General features: G+C 37.1%; 1 protein-coding gene across 1 annotated transcript in view; it reads right to left on the bottom strand.

Moving 5' to 3' along the window:
* Positions 1-2057: 2057 nt before the first annotated feature.
* tacr1a (tachykinin receptor 1a) overlaps positions 2058-23036 on the bottom strand; it is a 37858-nt gene continuing 16879 nt past the window's right edge. Inside the window, exons 3-5 of the mRNA XM_058069883.1 lie at positions 16564-16714; positions 15126-15322; positions 2058-8102 (exon numbers count right to left, since the gene is read on the bottom strand). Coding sequence (XP_057925866.1) covers positions 7763-8102; positions 15126-15322; positions 16564-16714 — 688 coding nt within the window. The 3' untranslated portion in view covers positions 2058-7762. The remainder of the gene's footprint in view (positions 8103-15125; positions 15323-16563; positions 16715-23036) is intronic.

The raw sequence follows: 23036 nt of genomic DNA, 5'->3' as shown, positions 1-23036 counted from the left end.
AGGAACCAGATGTATGACCATTGCTTCTTCCGACTCCTTTTGGACAGGTACGTGACACAAAAAAAAAAAAAAAAACCTTATTAGAAACCTTATTAAAAAACTATATTAGGAAAGCAGGAAGTGAACAAATGTAACAGTTACTGATTGTAAAAGTACCAGATGGAGGGGTAGGATTTAATAAGCTTTGCTTCTTCCTACTCCTTTTGGACATGTACGTGACACACAAAAACAAACAAACAAACAAACAAAAAAGAAATCCTTAAACTATATTAGGAAAGCAGGAAGTGAACAAATGTAACAGTTACTGATTGTAAAAGTACCAGATGGAGGGGTAGGATTTAATAAGCTTTGCTTCTTCCTACTCCTTTTGGACATGTATGTGACAAAAAAATACAAAAAAAACCTTAAACGATATTAGGAAAGCAGGAAGTGAACAAATGTAACAGTTAGTGATTGTAAAAGTCCCAGATGGAGGGGTAGGATTCAATAAGCTTTGCTTCTTCCTACTCCTTTTGGACATGTACGTGACAAAAAAAACATACAAACAAAAAAAACCCTTAAACTATATTAGGAAAGCAGGAAGTGAACAAATGTAACAGTTACTGATTGTAAAAGTACCAGATGGAGGGGTAGGATTTAATAAGCTTTGCTTCTTTTTACTCCTTTTGGACATGTGGAACTGGGAACTGATTATGGGATGCATTCAATTGTAATCTGATGCATGTTCAAATGAAATTAAACCATTACCATTACCATTACCATTACCATTACCATTACCATTACCATTACCATTACCATTACCATTACCATTATCATTACTGGTAAAAAGCTGTAGCCAACCACGAAACAGTGCTCATTTATTAAATGTGATAGAATGAAACTTCCAAACATACCGACTTAGTTTGACACAAGGCACTGCATTTCCACGCAGGAAGTGGAAAAAATCTTCCAAAAGTTACAACCTCAATCAACCAACGTCGTCACCCTGATGTTAGCATCTGGGACCAGAATGATGGAGTGCTGGTTTCTCTCCAAATAACACAATTACCTCTGCAGGATGAGGACCAATCTAAGTGTCATTAACTTGAACATTACCTGTTGAGCCGAAGAAGAATGGTCCTCAATTTGCCGGCGGTGAGAAGCCACTTTGTTGCACCATCTGCACAACGCGCCTATTTTCTATTCGAGGCTCATTGACATGCACCAACACATGCGGACAGGAAGAGCCACGGCCCAACGGACTCCGTATCCCCTTTTTCAGGAACGAAGGCGTCAAGGGACAGGTTGCGTTCACGGTCTAATCAGATAACACTCCAATTACATCATTTGTTGTGCTCTTCTTATCCTGGATCTTTCTGTTCTCTGCTTGTCTGATACCAAGGAGGTCAGTTAATCAGATCATTCGGTATTGTCTCTAAGAACTGATGGATTTCTACTGGTAGTTACCTCAAATTTAGACTTAGAAGATACTCCATCAAAACATCAAAAATGGCACCTGCTTTTTATGGGTGAGTCATGAACTTCTGTACAAATCAACGATACTTTTTACCAATGCTCTCAAACATGCGGCCCGCGGGCCAAATGTGGCACGCAGGACACTAGTTTGAGCGGCCCGCGCAAGTTTGATATGGATGCTGTATGGTATCATGTACCCAGAAAAAATTATTACGTTTGATTCATGTTCATGTTAAAGGTTAAATAACTGTTAATAGTTATCCTCCCTATCCGTGTGGAAGTGGTAAGTTTTTGGCTTTTTTAAGTTTAAAGGAAATAACTTGGAGGCTACCGTTTAGGTCGCTAGCTGTCTAGTTTGCGAGTTAGCATGTGTCTCAAGACCCTGCAGTTGCGCAATATGTTGTAAATAAAAAAAGTATAAATGTGACTATAGTCGTGTTTTGTCATGTCTATAATGCTTTGTTAATTTTAATCTGAAAAAAAAAATTGTCTACCCACCAACTATATGTGGTTTCTTAAGTTTTTATTATGTGCCGTTTGGATGGCCGAGGGTGGAATTGAACCCTTGTCTCCTAGCTGCGAGGTCTGCGTGCTCACCACTTGTCCGCCGTGCAGCCTCCACACGGGTTGTGCGGGTATCAAAATAAACGCACTACTATACATGCAAAACAAGACTATTTTTAGACTAATTCATAACCCACAAGGCATGCTGGGTAACTTTCTGTTGGGAGAGTGCGCTTGGATATCACAACATGCCTGTTTGCATGTATATTTTATTGTTCATTCATTCATTCATTTTCTACTGCTTTTCCTTACGAGGGTCGCAGGGGGTGCTGGAGCCTATCCCAGCTGTCTTGGGGCGAGAGGCGGGGTACACCCTGGACTGGTGGCCAGCCAATCACAGGGCACATATAGACAAACAACCATTCACACTCACATTCATACCTATGGACAATTTGGAGTCGCCAATTAACCTAGCATGTTTTTGCACTACTATACATGCAAAACAATACTATTTTTAGAGTAATTCATAACCCACAAGGCATGCTGGGTAACTTTCTGTTGGGAGAGTGTGCTTGGATATCACAACATGCCTGTTCGCGTGTATATTTTATTGTTATTTATTTAAACATTTATTTCATTTTGAAAAAAAAAACACACATGCAAACTCCACCCAAGCGGAGATTCGAACCCAAGTCTTCCTGATCTGTGTGGTCAACATAATATGTGAATATTTCGACAGACACAACAAAGTAAATTCTACTTTTCGGCTGGTGCGACTTATAGGATTATACAGTAAACCTCGGATATATCGGACTCGGATATATCGGAAATTCGCTCACAACGGACAGATAAAAAAGAACCGATTTTTCTGTAATGCATTTCCAATAAAAATTCATTGCATATATCGGATTTTTTTATAACGGATTTCGCCTATTTCGGACAAAATCTCCAGTCCCGTTCCAATGCATTTCCATGAAATTTCCCTGGCATATATCGGATGGCCGCATCGTGGCGCTCCGATTCGCCGAATCGTGACAGGCCGCTATACGACGTCATTTGCAGCGTTTGCAGCGTTGCCTGCGCGTCCAGGTACATTGGAAACATAGTCAAGGAAGTGCCTTTTTATAACGGATAAAATCCCATTTACGCATATACCGGATATAAATCCGATATATGCGTAAAACGCACATTTTCCGGTATACGCATATAACGGATTTCGCTTATATCGGACAAAACCAGTGGGAACAATTGAATCCGATATATCCGAGGTTTACTGTATCTGAATATTTCAACAGACACAACGAAGTAAATTCTACTTTTCGTCTGGTGCGACTTATACGATTATAACAAAAAATGCAGGAACCAGTATACCGGGAGTTTGAACGCATATTCTATAATATCCAAATATAAAATATGTCACTTTTGAAATGATAAAGTCAGAATTTAAAACTTCAGAACCACAACTGACTATAAGCCGGTTGACTTCTAAAAGCGGCAGGCTGTACTATTTTATGCTGCAGAGGTCATCGGGAGGGGGGGTACTGCTCAATAACACTGCATGTTTTGACACTATTTATAACAGCAACGACAACAACAAAACAAGACCCAACCATGTAGAATATAATCCCAAGTATCTTTTGTTACATTACAAAACAATTGAAGTGGACAGCAGAGAACATCCTAGTAGAATAAAGCTGGCATTAAGGGCAACTTCTTTCCATTCCAATAATACATTCCATTTGCTGCAAGGCTGTTTGTGGGACTGCCATAAATGTATATTTACCACATTTTCTATTTCTCGTAGAAGTCACAGACTGTCACAAAACATATTTTCATATTTTAGCATCCGGCTACGATGTTCACGTCACTATAGCACTGCACCATTTGTACAATGTAACATTATATTATATAAAAAAAAGCAGACTTTTTTTTAATTTTTTTTTTTTTAAATTGTGAATCTCCAGGTCACTGAAACAAGATTGAGGTCACCGTCAACTTGCATCGGTTCATATTTGTGTCTCGCTTTCACATCAGTTGACGATGGAATTTAAAATAGCTGCTTTTGTATGCTGAGAATAGACCGGGACTGATGGGGGGTGGCGACTGAGAGGGACAGGAGGGGGGCGGAATGATGCATTTCAACAGGTGATCACTGTGTGTGTCTGTGTGTGGTTGTTCCAACCTGCCTGATTTAGGTAGTACTAATGTTGTCGATCAGTCATTTGCGATGCTATTGAATTTTTCATGTGTCGTTTCAACACAATTGTTGCGTATGTTTATGTGTCAGTGTATTTGTTTCATCATGCAGGATGTTAAATTTGCCTGATGGGCTTCCTCCGTGCACATTATCTAACTGTCCTTTTGTTGGGCTCATGCAAAGCGAGCTACCTCTCCGCTCTCCTTTTTACCGTGGTTATGCTAAGCAGTGCCGTGCATCGCTGTACATTAGCAGAATACATAATACCTTTGTCGCATTGCAATATTGTTATTGACTTCAACATTGGACTAAATGGGAATACAGTCTGAGAGCAAAAATATCTCCGTGACGCAGACAAGATGCTAGCATCTGTTGGAGTCAGTGTTTATCGTGATGAAATAGTCATGTTAACATTTCGGGCTTTCTGAAATGAAATAAGTGGATTTACATTATTACTTGGTTAGAGTACGTTTCAGTTAGAGTTGGACCTTTTGGAATGGATGTATAACGCTAACCAAGGTTCCACGGGTCGAGTTAAGTTTTGAATGATTTTAGGTCTGCTTTTTAGTTTTCCGCTAAACGGCATTAAACAAACAGCACGCTGGAGCAAACAATTGCAAGGTTTGTACATATGATAAGTTTTGCGCAAAGGTACGTTGTGTTTTGGAGTGAAAGTGTTTAGAACGCAAAGCGTGTTTGGAGTCAATGTTTATCGTGATGAAATAGTCATGTTAACATTTTGGGCTTTCTGAAATGAATTAAGTGGATTTACATGATTACTTGGTTAGAGTACGTTTCAGTTAGAGTCGGACCTTCTGGAATGGATGTATAACTTTGAGTTGAGTAACGTTGAGTTAAGTTTTGAATTATTTTAGGTCTACTTTTTAGTTTTCCGCTAAATGGCATTAAAATGTACGCGGTAAACAAACAGCACGCTGGAGCAAACAATAGCAAGGTTTGTACATATGATAAGTTTTGCGCAAAGGTACGTTGTGTTTTGGAGTGAAAGTGTTGGAGTCAATGTTTATCGTGATGAAATAGTCATGTTAACATTTCGGGCTTTCTGAAATGAATGAAGTGGATTTACATTAATACTTGGTTAGAGTACGTTTCAGTTAGAGTCGGACCTTCTGGAATGGATGTATAACGCTAACCAAGGTTCCACGGGTTGAGTTAAGTTTTGAATCATTTTAGGTCTACTTTTTAGTTTTCCGCTAAACGGCATTAAACAAACAGCACGCTGGAGCAAACAATAGCAAGGTTTGTACATATGATAAGTTTTGCGCAAAGGTACGTTGTGTTTTGGAGTGAAAGTGTTTAGAACGCAAAGCGTGTTTGGAGTCAGTGTTTAGCGTGATGAAATAGTCATGTTAACATTTTGGGCTTTCTGAAAAGAATTAAGTGGATTTACATTATTACTTGGTTAGAGTACGTTTCAGTTAGAGTCGGACCTTCTGGAATGGACGTATAACGCTAACCAAGGTTCCACGGGTTGAGTTAAGTTTTGAATGATTTTAGGTCTACTTTTTAGTTTTCCGTTAAACGGCATTAAACACACAGCACGCTGGAGCAAACAATTGCAAGGTTTGTACATATGATAAGTTTTGAGCAAAGGTTTGTTGTGTTTTGGAGTGAAAGTGTTTAGAATGCAAAGCGTGTTTGGAGTCAATGTTTATCGTGATGAAATAGTCATGTTAATATTTCGGGCTTTCTGAAATTAATGAAGTGGATTTACATTATTACTTGGTTAGAGTACGTTTCAGTTAGAGTCGGACCTTTTGGAATGGACGTATAACGCTAACCAAGGTTCCACGGGTTGAGTTATGTTTTGAATGATTTTAGGTCTACTTTTTAGTTTTCCGCTAAATTGAATTAAAATGTACGCGGTAAACAAACAGCACGCTGGAGCAAACAATTGCAAGGTTTCTACATATACTAAGTTTTGCGCAAAGGTACGTTGTGTTTTGGAGTGAAAGTGTTGGAGTCAATGTTTTTCGTGATCAAATAGTCATGTTAACATTTCGGGCTTTCTGAAATGAATTAAGTGGATTTACATTATTACTTGGTTAGAGTACGTTTCAGTTAGAGTCGGACCTTTTGGAATGGATGTATAACGCTAACCAAGGTTCCACGGGTTGAGTTAAATTTTGAATCATTTTAGGTCTACTTTTTAGTTTTCCGCTAAATTGCATTAAAATGTACGCGGTAAACAAACAGCACGCTGGAGCAAACAATAGCAAGGTTTGTACATATACATAAGTTTTGCGCAAAGGTACGTTGTGTTTTGGAGTGAAAGTGTTTAGAACGCAAAGCGTGTTTGGAGTCAATGTTCATCGTGATGAAATAGTCATGTTAACATTTCGGGCTTTCTGAAATGAATTAAGTGGATTTACATTATTACTTGGTTAGAGTACGTTTCAGTTAGAGTCGGACCTTCTGTAATGGATGTATAACGCTAACCAAGGTTCCACGGGTCGAGTTAAGTTTTGAATGATTTTAGGTCTACTTTTTAGTTTTCCGCTAAATTGCATTAAAATGTACGCGGTAAACAAACAGCACGCTGGAGCAAACAATAGCAAGGTTTGTACATATGATAAGTTTTGCGCAAAGGTACGTTGTGTTTTGGAGTGAAAGTGTTTAGAACGCAAAGCGTGTTTGGAGTCAATGTTTATCGTGATGAAATAGTCATGTTAACATTTTGGGCTTTCTGAAATGAATTAAGTGGATTTACATTATTACTTGGTTAGAGTACGTTTCAGTTAGAGTCGGACCTTCTGGAATAGATGTATAACGCTAGCCAAGGTTCCACGGGTCGAGTTAAGTTTTGAATGATTTTAGGTCTACTTTTTAGTTTTCCGCTAAATTGCATTAAAATGTACGCGGTAAACAAACAGCACGCGTGAGCAAACAATAGCAAGGTTTGTACATACGTATGATAAGTTTGTTTGTGTTTAGAACGCAAAGCGTATTTGACAAATATTAGGCTTGCTTCATCCCTGCGTTAGTTCTTTTGTGTTCTGTTCCAGGTTGGCCCGAGTCCGTTTGTCAGTCTCTGGAGCATCTCTGTGACGCAGACAAGATGCTAGCAGCTGTTGGAGTCAATGTTTATCGTGATGAAATAGTCACGACAGTGCTTCAGGTAATCATCACTGCTTTTCCAGGAGCGTCTGTTGGGGCTCCCTTGAGCCAAACAGGGGCTCAATCTTGACATGTCTCACTTGGGAGGGCGGGGGGGCGGGGGGGACATATTGGTATGAAAATACTCCCAAACCTGAGGTCCTCCAGCTTTGTCTCTTTGCATGAAAACACTTGTGTGGAATGAAGAGCTGTGCACTGACAGCCTGCTGGTGTCATGTTTTAGCTCAGCCGGTCTAAAATAGACTTGTGAGATGGAGATTGTGTGATGTGTGCAATGCGAGGGCGGGTGTGACGAGGAGAAAGTCGCGTGAACAATCAAGCGGTGCATCTGCTTCTGTGTGCGACTTTTGACATTATCGTCGTCGTCATTCCCGAGTCTTTTCCACCAGGAAATTGTAAATGACGTTCCAATGTAAAAGCGATACTTCGCAATCAATCAAAACGTTTTGCGTCGTCTTTTTGCGCAACTCACAACGTCTGCTCTTGAAGGTTGTTATTGGAATAGAAGCTAGATCCCTCAGACACCGTTTTGGAGACGCTCCAAGATGAAGACCCGTTGGAGGTGAGCTCCAAAGAAGACACAACAGCGGCTCCAACAGGCCCAGGACCGACTCTGGCTTTTGGCTTGGACTGCTCCATTTCATCCCCCACCTGGACCACCGTGGATACGGTGGTCTCCATTCGGCCGGCTTTGTAGGTGCTTGTCTGAGTTTGAAAGTAACGAGTGGACTTCAGCTCCAGACCTTCGTGTGAGCCTTGAGGGACACAGGGGCAGCAGCGGAAAGCTTGTTGGAAACCGGCACGGAACCTGCAGAGGAATTACAACGGAATTGAATTTATTTTATTATAGTTTTCTCTCCGTTATGTGAAAAAAACTTTTTAATGACAAAATGTAAACAGGAATTGTCAAACATTTACATTGCCTGCAACTTTTAGTCTACTTGGCAAGAACATTAGCGATGACTGTTAGCTTTGCATTGATGAAGCAGACTAAACTTGAGTTGCTTTGGTGGTAAGCAAATCAGGCATCTCACTCTGCGTTTATCAATGGCGCAGTCCGAGTGTCTTTGAAATTTCCTATTCATTCGGTCCATAGGTATGAATGTGAGTGTGAATGGTTGTTTGTCTATATGTGCACTGTGATTGGCTGGCAACCAGTCCAGGGTGTACCCCGCCTCTCGCCCCAAGGCGAGCTGGGATAGGCTCCAGCATGCCTGCGACCCTCGTGAGGATAGATGAAAACTTATTTTTAATCTGTGATTAAATGTGATTAATTCTGATTTAACTATGGCCACAGTGCGATTAATCGTGATCAAACATTTTAATCGTTTATATTGCTATTTCACAACATTTTTCATGAAAATCGTGCAAAATTCCAAAATTGATATCTCTTTACATAAAATTTGATGTAATTATTGTAATAGCACATAGAATCGCTTTTTAGTAAGATTTCCTATACTTATTCTAGATGAAAACTTATTTTTTAATCTATGATTAAATGTGATTAATTCTGATTTAACTATGGCCACAGTGTGATTAATCATGATCAAACATTTTAATCGTATGATATTTCACAACATTTTTGATTTTTCCATTTTTAATAATGCACAAATTGGAACCCAGTTCTACGTACTTCTATTCCTTTCCTTTATCAATGGCGCAGTCCGAGTGTCTTTGAAATTTCCTATTCATTCGGTCCATAGGTATGAATGTGAGTGTGAATGGTTGTTTGTCTATATGTGCACCTGTGATTGGCTGGCCACTAGTCCAGGGTGTACCCCGCCTTTCGCCCGAAGACAGCTGGGATAGACTCCGGCATGCCCGCGACCCTCGTGAGGATAGATGAAAACTTATTTTTAATCTGTGATTAAATGTGATTAATTCTGCTTTAACTATGGCCACAGTGTGATTAATCGACATCAAACATTTTAATCGTTTATATTGCTATTTCACAACATTTTTCATGAAAATCGTGGCAAAATGCGTCTCATTTGGCCTGTGGGCCGCGAGTTTGAGACCCCTGTGCTAAACCAAACACAATGACTGCTAGTCAACATCCAAGAAGACTAATTGCATCAACAAAGTGTAAGGGTAGAAGTTAAAACTTGTATTAACATTATAATTATTTTAAAATCACTAAATATGAGTTCACGGTTAGAGGTCTCACTCGTTCAGATTCAAATCTGAAAATATTTTTCAAAAAAAATTTTTTTTTTCATGGACACTAGATCACCTTATCACCTTCAAATGTTCCTAGTGAAAAGCAGATATTTACTGTAAACCATAACTAGGACCATATATCCTACTTTTCTATTATTATTTTTTGAACAAGTGTAAGAAGCTCACCATGCAATCTCACTGTCACACAAGAGCAGGAGGCTGTGATTAGTGAAAAAGTTCGTCACCAGCTGCTCTGCATTGTGGAAAATTAGGCCCATAAAGACAAATGTTTTTCCTCCGTAATTGTAGCTGTGCAGCAACACAAAATCTGAGAGGATTATTGGACTGGTTCCAATTGGCCAGAAACACACACATCCTAAATATGCAGATGCATTTGCATGCGCGTGTTATCTTTGTGCAAACATTACGTTCAGCACTGAGGCCATATGACTTTTCTAATATTTAATTAAGCTTAGGTTTTTAAATGTAACCCAATGACACAATTCACTTAGCTGCATCGAGGTGGCAACCGGAAGTATGCCGGGGAACGCTTTGATACAAATACGTGTATTGTTGCACCCCTAATGTACAGTCAAAGTTAACACTTTAATGACATGATGTTTCCTTTAACAGCGGTCATTTTTCAAAAACAAATCTTTTGAGCTGACGCAGTAATCAAAAAAACATTTTTGTTTTCGTGTGAGAGGTCTCACTCGCTCACATTTTGTATTTGCTGAGCGTTTGGGGGCAAGTTTATAAGCGAATATGTCAATAATAAAGAAAAATACTCATACAAAAATATGCTTGCTGACTGTATTGTTTTAAAATAATTGCCCCGAGTTCCAAATTTGATGTAATTATCATTGTAGTAGCACATAGAATCGTTTTTTAGTAAGATTTCCCCAACTTATTATAGATGAAAACTTGGTTTTATCTGTGATTAATTAAGAGTTAACTATGGCAAAAAAAATGTGATTAATCATGATCAAACATTTTAATCGTTTGATATTTCACAACATTTTTCATGAAAATCGTGGCAAAATTCCAAAATTGATATCTCTTTACATAAAATTTGATGTTATTACTGTAATAGCACATTTCCTATACTTATTCTAGATGAAAACTTATTTTTTATCTAGGATTAAATGGGATTAATTCCGAGTTAACTATAGATAAAATATAAAATTAATCGTGATCAAACATTTTAATCATTTGATATTTCACAACATTTTTGATTTTTCCATTTTGAATAATGCACAAATTGGAACCCAGTTCTACGTACTTCTATTCCTTTCCTTTCCCCTCTGGAAAAATGGTGTGACAATGTTCCGAATAAAAATAAAAGAATAGTATTTTACAAACTTGATGACTGTATTGTTTTAAATAATGGCCCAGAGTTCCAAAATTGATATCTCTTTACATAAAATTTTATGTAATTATCATTGTAGTAGCACATAGAATAGTTTTTTGGTAAGATTTCCCCTACTTATTATAGATGAAAACTTATTTTTAATCTGTGATTAAATGCGATTAATTCTGAGTTAACTATGGCCAAAAAAATGTGATTAATCGTGATCAAACATTTTAATCGTTTGATATTTCACAACATTTTTGATTGAAAATCATGATTTTTTTTTTAAATAATGCACAAATTGGAACCCAGTTCTACGTACTTCTATTCCTTTCCTTTCCCCTCTGGAAAAATGGTGTGACAATGTTCCGAATAAAAATAAAAGTATAGTATTTACAAACATGCTGACTGTATCGTTTTAAATAATGGCCCAGAGTTCCAAAATTGATATCTCTTTACATAAAATGTTATGTAATTATCATTGTAGTAGCACATAGAATCGTTTTTTAGTAAGATTTCCCCTACTTATTATAGATGAAAACGTATTTTTATCTGTGATTGAATGTGATTAATTCTGAGTTAACTATGACCACAATGCGATTAATCATGATCAAACATTTTAATCGTTTATATTGCTATTTCACAACATTTTTCATGTAAAATCGTGGCAAAATTCCAAAATTGATATCTCTTTACATAAAATATGATGTAATTATCATTGTAATAGCATATAATCGTTTTTTTGGTAAGATTCCCCTACTTATTATAGATGAAAACTTATTTTTAATCTGTGATTAAATGCGATTAATTCTGAGTTAACAATGGACAAAATGTGATTAATCGTGATCAAACATTTTAATCGTTTGATATTTCACAACATTTTTCATGAAAATTGTGATTTTTCTTAGTTTAGGCCCCCGCCTTGATATGAAAGTTTAATGTTAGTGCGGCCCCGCGCAAGTTTGATATGGATGCTGTATGGTATCATGTACCCAGAAAAAATTATTACGTTTGATTAATGTTCATGTTAAAGGTTAAATAACTGTTAATAGTTATCCTCCCTATCCGTGTGGAAGTGGTAAGTTTTTGGCTATTTAAGTTGAAAGGAAATAACTTGAAGGCTACCGTTTAGGTCGCTAGCTCTCTCGTTTGCGAGTTAGCATGTGTCTCAAGACCCTGCAGTTGCGCAATATGTTGTAAATAAAAAGAGTATAAATGTGACTATAGTCGTGTTTTGTCATGTCTACAGGGCTCTAATAATGCTTTGTTCATTTTAATCTGAAAAAAATCATTTGTCTACCCACCAACTATATGTGGTTTCTTAATTTTTTATTATTTGCCGTTTTATTATTATTATTATATTTATTTATTACTGATTGATTGTCTTTATTCTTGATTTGTTTATTTATGTTTCATCTTATTTTGTGTAGAAAAATAAAAAGTAAGATATTTGAGAACAGTGGAATGTTTTATCAGAGCTTTTATTGTAGAAAATCCAAACCAAAGCAAAATTTATTAATTTTTCTGTTTTTAATAAATGCATTTTTTTTTTTTTTTTTTTTTTATTTAACTGAAGCATGTTGCAATTGACGTATAAGGGACATTCATTCGGGGGTTAAGTTTCCGCAACACTTGCCGCTGGCAGGTGTTAATTTACATGTCTCATCATGTGAGGTTTACAGAGTCAAAAATTACAGCGGTGATAACCGGAACAACCGAGGCGAGGCATTGTGGAATCTCCGGTAGAGGGAGAGGGCAGTGAATAAAGAGGAGAGGGAAAGAGATAAGAAGAAATTGATGGCAAATGGAAAAGAGATAGCCATTATTTGATTTAAATCATGTGAATTGGTAGCGACAAAGTTTATGACGAATGACTAAACCTCAGCATCTATTAGGACGCTCACATATTTCACTTTGTCGTGTTAAATGAATTTTCAAGGTGAAAATACCCACAGTGTGACGGCGAGGAGACGATTAACAGCTTGTCTATTTTTTGCTAAGCTAAATATACATGACAGGCATTGTCCTTTAATAAAAGAAGATTTATTGCAAAACTGCTTTTTGTGTTCAATTGTGTTGCCATCGACTAACACTATGATGAAGTGTGACAAATACGTACCATACCACGATATTTCTATTTGGTAGGGGTGTGTATTGGCAAGAATATGGCGATATGATACGTATCACGATACTAGGCTCACGATACGATATATCACGATATTGTTAACGAGGCCATATTTTTTTTAGTTTTTCTTGTAGTTAAAGATTATTTCCTGGAAAAACTGAATGACACCAGCGATATGCACTTACTAAACACATTTTTATTCCATTAGAACATTATGTTATGCTGTATCACAAACTTTCCTCTGTAAAAACTTTTGGTTTTAAAGTTTTAACATCCAGCTTTAAATATACAAAAAAACCCCATAAAAAAACAAATAAATTAAATGATGTCTCAAGATCCTGCTCAAATGTTCACATTCTATTAGCTGTGAAAAAATGCAGTCTAAGTCTAAGTCTCATTTCAGTCTAAGTCTAGGTCTAAGTCTAAGCCCAAGTCTCAGTCCAAGTCTCAGTCTCAGTCTCAGTCTCAGTCTATGTCTCAGTGTCTATGTCTATGTCTCAGTGTCTATGTCGAAGTCTATGTCTATGTCTATGTCTATGTCTAAGTCTAAGTCTATGTCTAAGTCCAAGTCTAAGTCTAAGTCTCAGTGTCTATGTCTATGTCTATGTCTATGTCTAAGTCTCAGTGTCTATGTCTATGTCTATGTCTATGTCTATGTCTATGTCTATGTCTATGTCTATGTCTAAGTCTATGTCTAAGTCTATGTCTAAGTCTCAGTGTATACGTTTGTCTATGTCTATGTCTATGTCGAAGTCTATGTCAAAGTCTATGTCTAAGTTTAAGTCCAAGTCTAAGTCTCAGTGTCTATGTCTAAGTCTCAGTGTCTATGTCTATGTCTATGTCTATGTCTAAGTCTATGTCTAAGTCTCAGTGTCTATGTCTATGTCTATGTCTAAGTCTAAGTCTATGTCTAAGTCTATGTCTAAGTCTCAGTGTCTATGTCCATGTCTAAGTCTCAGTGTCTATGTCTAAGTCTAAGTCTAAGTCTATGTCTATGTCTATGTCTATGTCTATGTCTAAGTCTATGTCTAAGTCTCAGTGTATACGTTTGTCTATGTCTATGTCGAAGTCTATGTCAAAGTCTATGTCTAAGTTTAAGTCCAAGTCTAAGTCTCAGTGTCTATGTCTAAGTCTCAGTGTCTATGTCTATGTCTATGTCTAAGTCTATGTCTAAGTCTCAGTGTCTATGTCTAAGTCTAAGTCTATGTCTAAGTCTATGTCTAAGTCTCAGTGTCTATGTCCATGTCCATGTCTAAGTCTCAGTGTCTATGTCTAAGTCTAAGTCTAAGTCTATGTCTATGTCTATGTCTATGTCTATGTCTAAGTCTATGTCTAAGTCTAAGTCTCAGTGTCTATGTCTAAGTCTCAGTGTCTATGTCTATGTCTAAGTCTTAGTGTCTATGTCTATGTCTATGTCCAAGTCTATGTCTAAGTCTCAGTGTCTATGTCTAAGTGTCTATGTCTATGTCTAAGTCTAAGTCTAAGTCTAAGTCTAAGTCTATGTCTAAGTCTCAGTGTCTATGTCTATGTCTAAGTCTCAGGGTCTATGTCTATGTCTATGTCTAAGTCTAAGTCTAAGTCTAAGTCCAAGTCTCAGTGTATATGTCTATGTCGAAGTCTATGTCTATGTCTATGTCTAAGTCTAAGTCTCAGTGTCTATGTCTAAGTCTAAGTCTAAGTCTAAGTCTAAGTCTATGTTATGCTGTATCACAAACTTTCCTCTGTAAAAACCTTTAGAAAAATAAAGCTTTAACATCCAGCTTTAAATTTACAAAAAAAAATCATAAAAAACAAATAAATTAAATGATGTTCTTGATTTGTTTATTTATTTTTCATCTTATTTTGTGCAGAAAAATAAAAATTAAGATATTTGAGAACAGTGGAATGTTTTATCAGAGCTTTTCTTGTAGAAAATCGGAACCAAAGCACTGAAAAAGTTTGTATATTTTTCTGTTTTTAATAAATGCGTTTTTTTTTTTGAAAACCTGATGCAGTTTGAGACCACTGGTCTATGATAAATGCCTAAAAATATCCATATCATACTTATTAATATCGATACAGTATCGTGGAATGAAGTATCGCGATATATCGCCGAAATGATATTTTCTTCCACCCCTAGTATTTGGTATATATATTTGATAGATATATCTGCTTTATATGAACAGATAATATTAACAGACTGTGCAGATACTGACCTGCTGTTGAGGCAGCAGTAGATGATGGGGTTGTACATGGTGGAACTCATAGCCAGCCACATAACGGCCAAGTAGACTTGCTGGATGAATCTTTCCTCAAACATATCGGGGAAAAACTGGTGCAACAGGAAGTACACGTGGTAGGGCAGCCAGCAGATGGCAAATGTACAAACGACCACGATCATCATCTTCACCACCTGATACGCAAACAAAAAAAACCAAGTCACATCGAAAAACCTGTTTATAACTTTCTAAATATATTTTTAAACATTATTAGAACCCTCAAGATATGAAATAACACCTCCTGTGGATAGGAAGTGACATGGAGTTTTAGCTAGCCATAGGTTACACTAGCCCATGTTAGGGATGATTGTTATTATTATTATTATTATATCTCTGCTAAATTGGGCAATACTACTATAAAGACAACTATAGGGTTGTTATTTCATGTCCAGGGCGCTCTAATAATGTTAAAAACTGTATTGAAGAAACAGATTATCTATGCTCTAACAAAGAAAATCTTATTGTTAGGTGAAATGTGTCACATAGTTGGATTTTTTAATTCATAAATTTGACATTTCCGCAGTTGGCGCATAGAAAAATTGTTTACAACTTTATGAATGTGTTTTTTTTTTTAACATTAGAGCAGGGGTCTCAAACACGCGGCCTGCGGGCCACACACTACTTTGAGGCCCCCGCCTTGATATGAAAGTTTAATGTTAGTGCGGCCCGCGCAAGTATGATATGGATGCTGTATGGTATCATGTACCCAGAAAAAATTATTACGTTTGATTCATGTTCATGTTAAAGGTTAAATAACTGTTAATAGTTATCCTCCCTATCCGTGTGGAAGTGGTAAGTTTTTGGCTATTTAAGTTGAAAGGAAATAACTTGAAGGCTACCGTTTAGGTCGCTAGCTCTCTAGTTTGCGAGTTAGCATGTGTCTCAAGACCCTGAGACATTAGATCAGGGGTCTCAAACATGCGGCCCGCGGGCCAAATGTGGCCCGCAGGACACTAGTTTGAGGCCCCCGCCTTGATATGAAAGTTTTTATGTTAGTGCGGCCCGCGCAAGTTTGATATGGATGCTGTATGGTATCATGTACCCAGAAAAAAATATTACGTTTGATTAATGTTCATGTTAAAGGTTAAATAACTGTTAATAGTTGTCCTCCGTATCCGTGTGGAAGTGGTAAGTTTTTGGCTATTTAAGTTGAAAGGAAATAACTTGGAGGCTACCGTTTAGGTCGCTAGCTCTCTAGTTTGCGAGTTAGCATGTGTCTCAAGACCCTGCAGTTGCGCAATATGTTGTAAATAAAAAAAAGTATAAATGTGACTATAGTCGTGTTTTGTCATGTCTACAGGGCTCTAATAATGCTTTGTTTATTTTAATCTGAAAAAAATAATTAGCATATTGGCATTAATACACAACAGCGTACCTTGCGTTTGGCGGTCAGCTGCTCCTTGTAGCGGTCAGAAGAGTCTCCCGGGATCTCGCTGGCCCAGAGACTAAGTCCCACCACCAGGTAAGCACAGCCCATCACCAAGAGGGGAAGGAAGTAGATGAGGATGGCCACACACACGTAATACCTGAAATACACGCATGCATCTTCATTAATCTAAGATGCTCCATCCATGACCAGGGTAGATGACTTCCTGCTGAATGATGACAAAAGCTGATGACATAGCTACAGCGCTAACGTGTAAGTCTTCCTTAATAGCAACATGTCACATAGGTTCGAACAACACCAGGTCTTCACCCTCCTAATGGCTAGAGGTTAGCCATTAGCTATTGCCTCAAAGTTAGGCATTAGCTAATGGCTAGAAGTTAGCCTTTAGCTAATGGCTAGAGGTTAGCCATTAGTTATTGCCTCAAAGTTAGGCATTAGCTAAAGGCTAGAAGTTAGCTATTAGCTAATGGTTAGATGTCATCCATTAGCTCTTGCCTCAAACTTAGGCATTAGCTAATGGCTAGAGGTTAGCCTTTAGCTAATGGCTAGATGTTAGCTTTTAGCTAATGGCTAGAGGTTAGCTATTAGCTATTGCCTCAAAGTTGGGCATTAGCTGAAGTTAGCCTTTAGCTAATGGCGAGAAGTTAGCTACTAGCTAATGGCTAGAAGTTAGCTATTAGCTAATGGCTAGATGTTAGCTATTAGCTATTGCCTCAAAGTTAGGCATCAGCTAATGGCTAGAAGTTAACCTTTAGCTAATGGCTAGACGTTAGCCATTAGCCATTGCCTCAAAGTTAGACATTAGTTAAAGTTAGCCTTTAGCTACTTGCTTTAGCATTAGCTAAAGTTAGCCTTTAGCTAATGGCTAGAAGTTAGCCATTAACTATTGCCTCGAAGTTAGGCATTAGCTAATGGCTTGAAGTTAGCCTATAGCTGATGGCTAGAGGTTAGCCAGTACCTATTGACTCGAAGTTAGCCATTAGCTAATGGTTAGAGGTTAGCCATTAGCTATTGCCTCGAAGTTAGGCATTAGCTAATGGCTTGAAGTTAGCCGTTAGCTGATGGCTAGAGGTTAGCCATTAGCTATTGCCTCGAAGTTAGGCATCAGCTAATGGCTTGAAGTTAGCCTTTAGCTGATGGCTAGATGTTAACCATTACCTATTGACTCGAAGCTAGATATTAGCTAATGGCTAGAGGTTAGCCATTAGCCATTGCCTCGAAGCTAGCCATTAGCTAATGGCGAGAAGTTAGCCATTAGCCTAGCTTGGAGCCCTCAACTTCCTCTCACAACGCCCACAGTGCTTTCTAGTAGTTGTGGGCGTGGAAGCTCCTGCAACATCTAAATATACGTCTCATTAATGATGAATTTATTTTATTTTTAGAATATCCCAAGGACCATGACAAAAAAATGGCATGGGTCGAGAATGGTCTTGGGGCCGCACTTTAGCCACCATTGCTTTAACAGTAGTCTAACCACGTTTGAGGACAATAAGAAGTATAGGACTCCTCTGTGGAGTTAACAATTTTAGCAATTTTCATAAACTAAAACATTCTTCATTTTGAATGTGCCTGTTGTGTTTTTATGATTAGCATTTGTGTCACGGACGCCTGTGGTCAAAAGGCTATTTTGGGTGCATTTAGCCAGACGGCAGCATACAATTTCAAGATAATCATGCTTGCGGGGGGGATTTTGAAGTTAATGGTTTGGGCAGTTGTGGCTCCCCCTATGTGTCGTCAATGGCGGCCATGTTTTTCAACCAATTTCTCTCAGATTTGGTGTACTGGTGCCAAGGTAATTAAAGATACAGTAATCACTTGGCACTTCATGAATTGCATGGTTTCACTCTGTAATGTTTTTTTCAAAAATATATTCATTCGTACATCATGCAGTTTTGCAGTGCAATATTTGTGAAAAAATATGCATATTTTTGCCGAAATGAACAATTTTCAAGGATAAAAACAGCTAAATGAAGCTACATACACGGCCCTGCAGAAAGCATTTAGACAACATATGGAAAAACGTTTATGATAATGTGTACTAGTCTACATTGGTCACTGATTGGGAGACACACAAGCACCAGACCTGAACAACAGGCTTTTATTGCAGGTTTGAATGACAACTCAGGCACAATCATCCCTAATACCAGACACTAATAACCAATAACTAATAACCCACGCCAAGCTAAAACTCAACTCTGAACCACCGATGTCACTTCCTGTTTACCACTCACCCATATTTCTCATATTTATAGTAACACATGTCTTAAATTACTTATTTTTTCTTATGATTTTAATATTATGTCCACTATAGTGGGTAATGTTGACAACTATAGGGGTGTTATTTCATGTTTAGGAATCTCTAATGTTAAAAAAAAACATTTAGAAACAATTTTTCAAATTGTCAAATTTATGAATAAAAAAATCCTACTATATGAACCATATTTCACTTAATAACAATAAGATTTTTTTGCTGTTTCAGTCTCACGGTTTTTCAAAAACACAGTATATTAATTATTAAATCATGCTGTTTCATGGTTGAATATGGCTTCTTATTAGTCAAGAAAATATGTATTATATGTATACATAGTATATATATGCATTCAATTGTAAATATTTTTTGTCAGAATGAAATATTTTCAAGCATTTCAAAGACACCGTGATGATATTCTGTAGTGGTCACTAGGTGTCAGTAATGTTGCTGTAATGTTGGGTGAGACACACAAGCACCAGACTTGAACAACAGACTTTTAGTGCAGGTTTGAATGACAACTCAGGCACAATCATCCCTAATATGAGACACTGATGCGGCTGTAATCCACGCCAAGCTAAAACTCAACTCTGAACCACCGATGTCACTTCCTGTCCACCACTCGCCCATATTTCTCATATTTATAGTAACACATGTCTTAAATTGCTTATTTTCTCTTATAATTATGTCTACTATAGTGGGTAATGTTGACTATAGGGGTGTTATTTCATGTTTAGGAATCTCTAATGTTAAAAAAACCCATTTAGAAAAAATGTTTCTATGCGCCAACTGCGGAAATGTCAAATTTATGAATAAAATAATCCTACTATATGAACCATATTTCACTTAACAATAAGATTTTTTTTGTCAGAGCATAAATAATCTGTTTACAACCTTCAATATATTTTTTAATATTGTTAGAGCGCCCTGGACATGAAATTTATGACATAAATAAGACTCGTGCTCATGTGTGTTGCTATAAATGTGCTTCTTAGGGAAGCATGAGTGATGGACAGGAAACTACATCGGGGAATCAGACTTGCGTTTCATGTCTCCGTGGGTTATGGCCGCAACAGTAGTCTGCGTTTTTATGAGGGATTTGAACTGGGACTTATTGTGCTGTTATTGTTGCGGCACAAACAGTAGCGAACGCTTTAACGCTTTAACTCTCGTACTGTATTCTTGCCTCCAGTGGTCTGGTGCAATGACAAAGTGGCTTTAAACCAGCGCACATTTAAGCTGTTTTAGACAGTAAATCATGCAAAAGTACTTTGGAACCCTAACACAACGCCCAAGGGAATTTTTTGTCGCACATTTGAATATTAGGAGTGTCGTGCAAAGTCAGAGCAATTGAAGCAGTTGCTAATAAGACTCGAACTTGGACTTTCTATGTTTGTCTGAAACCTGGTTAAAACCCTCAACTCTTATTTTCCTATATTAAATATACCTGGCTACAATGTCTTTAGACAAAATAGGAATACATCAGGGGTCTCAAACATGCGGCCCGCGGGCCAAATGTGGCCCGCAGGACACTAGTTTGAGGCCCCCGCCTTGATATGAAAGTTTAATGTTACGTTTGATTAATGTTCATGTTAAAGGTTAAATAACTGTTAATAGTTATCCTCCCTATCCGTGTGGAAGTGGTAAGTTTTTGGCTATTTAAGTTGAAAGGAAATAACTTGGAGGCTACCGTTTAGGTCGCTAGCTCTCTAGTTTGCGAGTTAGCATGTGTCTCAAGACCCTGCGGTTGCGCAATATGTTGGAAATAACACGGACTCTAGTTTGAGGCCCCCGCCTTGATATGAAAGTTTAATGTTAGTGCGGCCCCGCGCAAGTTTGATATGGATGCTGTATGGTATCATGTACCCAGAAAAAATTATTACGTTTGATTAATGTTCATGTTAAAGGTTAAATAACTGTTAATAGTTATCCTCCTTATCCGTGTGGAAGTGGTAAGTTTTTGGCTATTTAAGTTGAAAGGAAATAACTTGAAGGCTACCGTTTAGGTCGCTAGCTCTCTAGTTTGCGAGTTAGCATGTGTCTCAAGACCCTGCAGTTGCGCAATATGTTGTAAATAAAAAGAGTATAAATGTGACTATAGTCGTGTTTTGTCATGTCTACAGGGCTCTAATAATGCTTTGTTCATTTTAATCTGAAAAAAATAATTTGTCTACCCACCAACTATATGTGGTTTCTTAAGTTTTTATTATTATTATTATTATATTTATTTATTTATTACTGATTGATTTTCTTTATTCTTGATTTGGTTATTTATTTTTCATCTTATTTTGTGTAGAAAAATAAAAATTAAGATACAGTGGAATGTTTTTTCAGAGCTTTTATTGTAGAAAACTGGAACCAAGGCGAAGTTTTAAATTTTTTTTTGTTTTTAATAAATGCATTTTTTTTTTTTTTTTTGGAAAACCTGACCCAGACCCGAGCTCCAGTGGCCCCCAAGTAAATTGAGTTTGAGACCCCTGATCTAAACCCTTCTATACATATATTCCTTTCCATGTATACCATTGTTTTCGGAAAAGTCATTCAGAAAGATTCCATTCGTAAAGAATAAAAACTCCTCATATAAACGTGGCTATTGACTATATATACTTTGCATAATACACAAAGGAAAAGTAAAGTGAAGTAAACAACACTTGACGTCTTGTTCATCCATTTTAATCAGATGCAATCATAGCTAAGTTCCCACGCCACCTGAATGCGCCTGCAGACGTTTACATATTTTCCCCTGTGAGGACGAATATTATTCACTTTTCTTTTTAATGTCGCTTTTAATGTCTTTTTGCTTGTTTTGTAAGCTCATTAGATGGAGTGGAAACATCTCAACCAAAGCTTCGGGAACTGTTCGGGGGATTTTAATGACAACAAGTGTCAATTCGCTTCATGCATAATTGGTCATAGACAGTGCTTGATCATGTGTCTCATTATGTATAATACATATTTTAAAAGATGGACTGTATGTGTAAGTATTTTTAAATGAATTAGAAAAAAAAACACGTAACACGTGGGACTTCCCTTTCCCTTCACAGACTTTTCTTCTCTGCAAACGCTGCATTTGAGCCTCACAGGCCATTTCCGTAGCTATTACGTACAATTATGTTAATAGCGCTGAAATTCCAAAATTAAAGCCTAAAGGTACAAAGGTACAAAGGTACAAAGGCAAGGTACAACTCCTGCCTCATGAATATGGAATTATGGATACTGCATAAAAAGGGGATTGACCGCCACCGATTTGATTGTTTTAAACATGGATGTCCAAATTCTAAAAATATAATTTTGCAAGAAAGGTAAAAAAACAGCCAACAAAAATGTAAAAAAAAACAAAAACAAACAGTTGTATTAAAGTCAAAATCTATAAAAGAAAGAAAAATATTTTAAAGTAAACCAGAACAACAATTAAAATTGTAATTTTGGGGAAATTACATTGCAGAAAAAGTTACAATATTACAAGAATAAAGTCAAAATATGGAAATAAATTCAACATTGTAATTGTAATTGTAATTGTAATTGTAATTGTAATTCACAGCAGGAATATTTACAAGAATAGATTTTAAATAGTTGGGAATTAAAAAAAAACAGCAGAAACAAAATTTAAAAAAATTGAAATTCTATGACAATAAAATAATTACAAAATATTAAAAGAAAATGTCATATTCTGATGAGAAAAAAAGTCTACACGCAAGTTTGATATGGATGCTGTATGGTATCATGTACCCAGAAAAAATTATTACGTTTGATTCATGTTCATGTTAAAGGTTAAATAACTGTTAATAGTTATCCTCCCTATCCGTGTGGAAGTGGTAAGCGACATAAACGGTAGCGTTCAAGTTATTTCCTTTAAACTTAAATAGCCAAAAACTTACCACTTCCACACGCATAGGGAGGATAACTATTAACAGTTATTTAACCTTTAACATGAACATGAATCAAACGTAATAATTTTTTCTGGGTACATGATACCATACAGCATCCATATCAAACTTGCACGGGGCCGCACTAACATTAAACTTTCATATCAAGGCGGGGGCCTCAAACTAGTGTCCTGCGGGCCACATTTGGCCACAGAAAAAAAATTCCTACAAATTCAGCCACTTTACCAAATACTTGTGGATGTATAAACTTGATAAAGCTGACCTGAAGTTTGTTTTTCCTCGGATGTTTGCGTTTTTTGTACACATTCCCACTCCGTGTATACAAG

The sequence above is a fragment of the Doryrhamphus excisus genome, chromosome 4 (genome assembly GCF_030265055.1).
Source record: "Doryrhamphus excisus isolate RoL2022-K1 chromosome 4, RoL_Dexc_1.0, whole genome shotgun sequence".
In the NCBI taxonomy this organism is placed as follows: Eukaryota; Metazoa; Chordata; class Actinopteri; order Syngnathiformes; family Syngnathidae; genus Doryrhamphus; species Doryrhamphus excisus.
The sequence above is the reverse complement of the archived record's forward strand: the minus strand, read 5'-3'. Positions and strand labels throughout refer to the sequence as shown.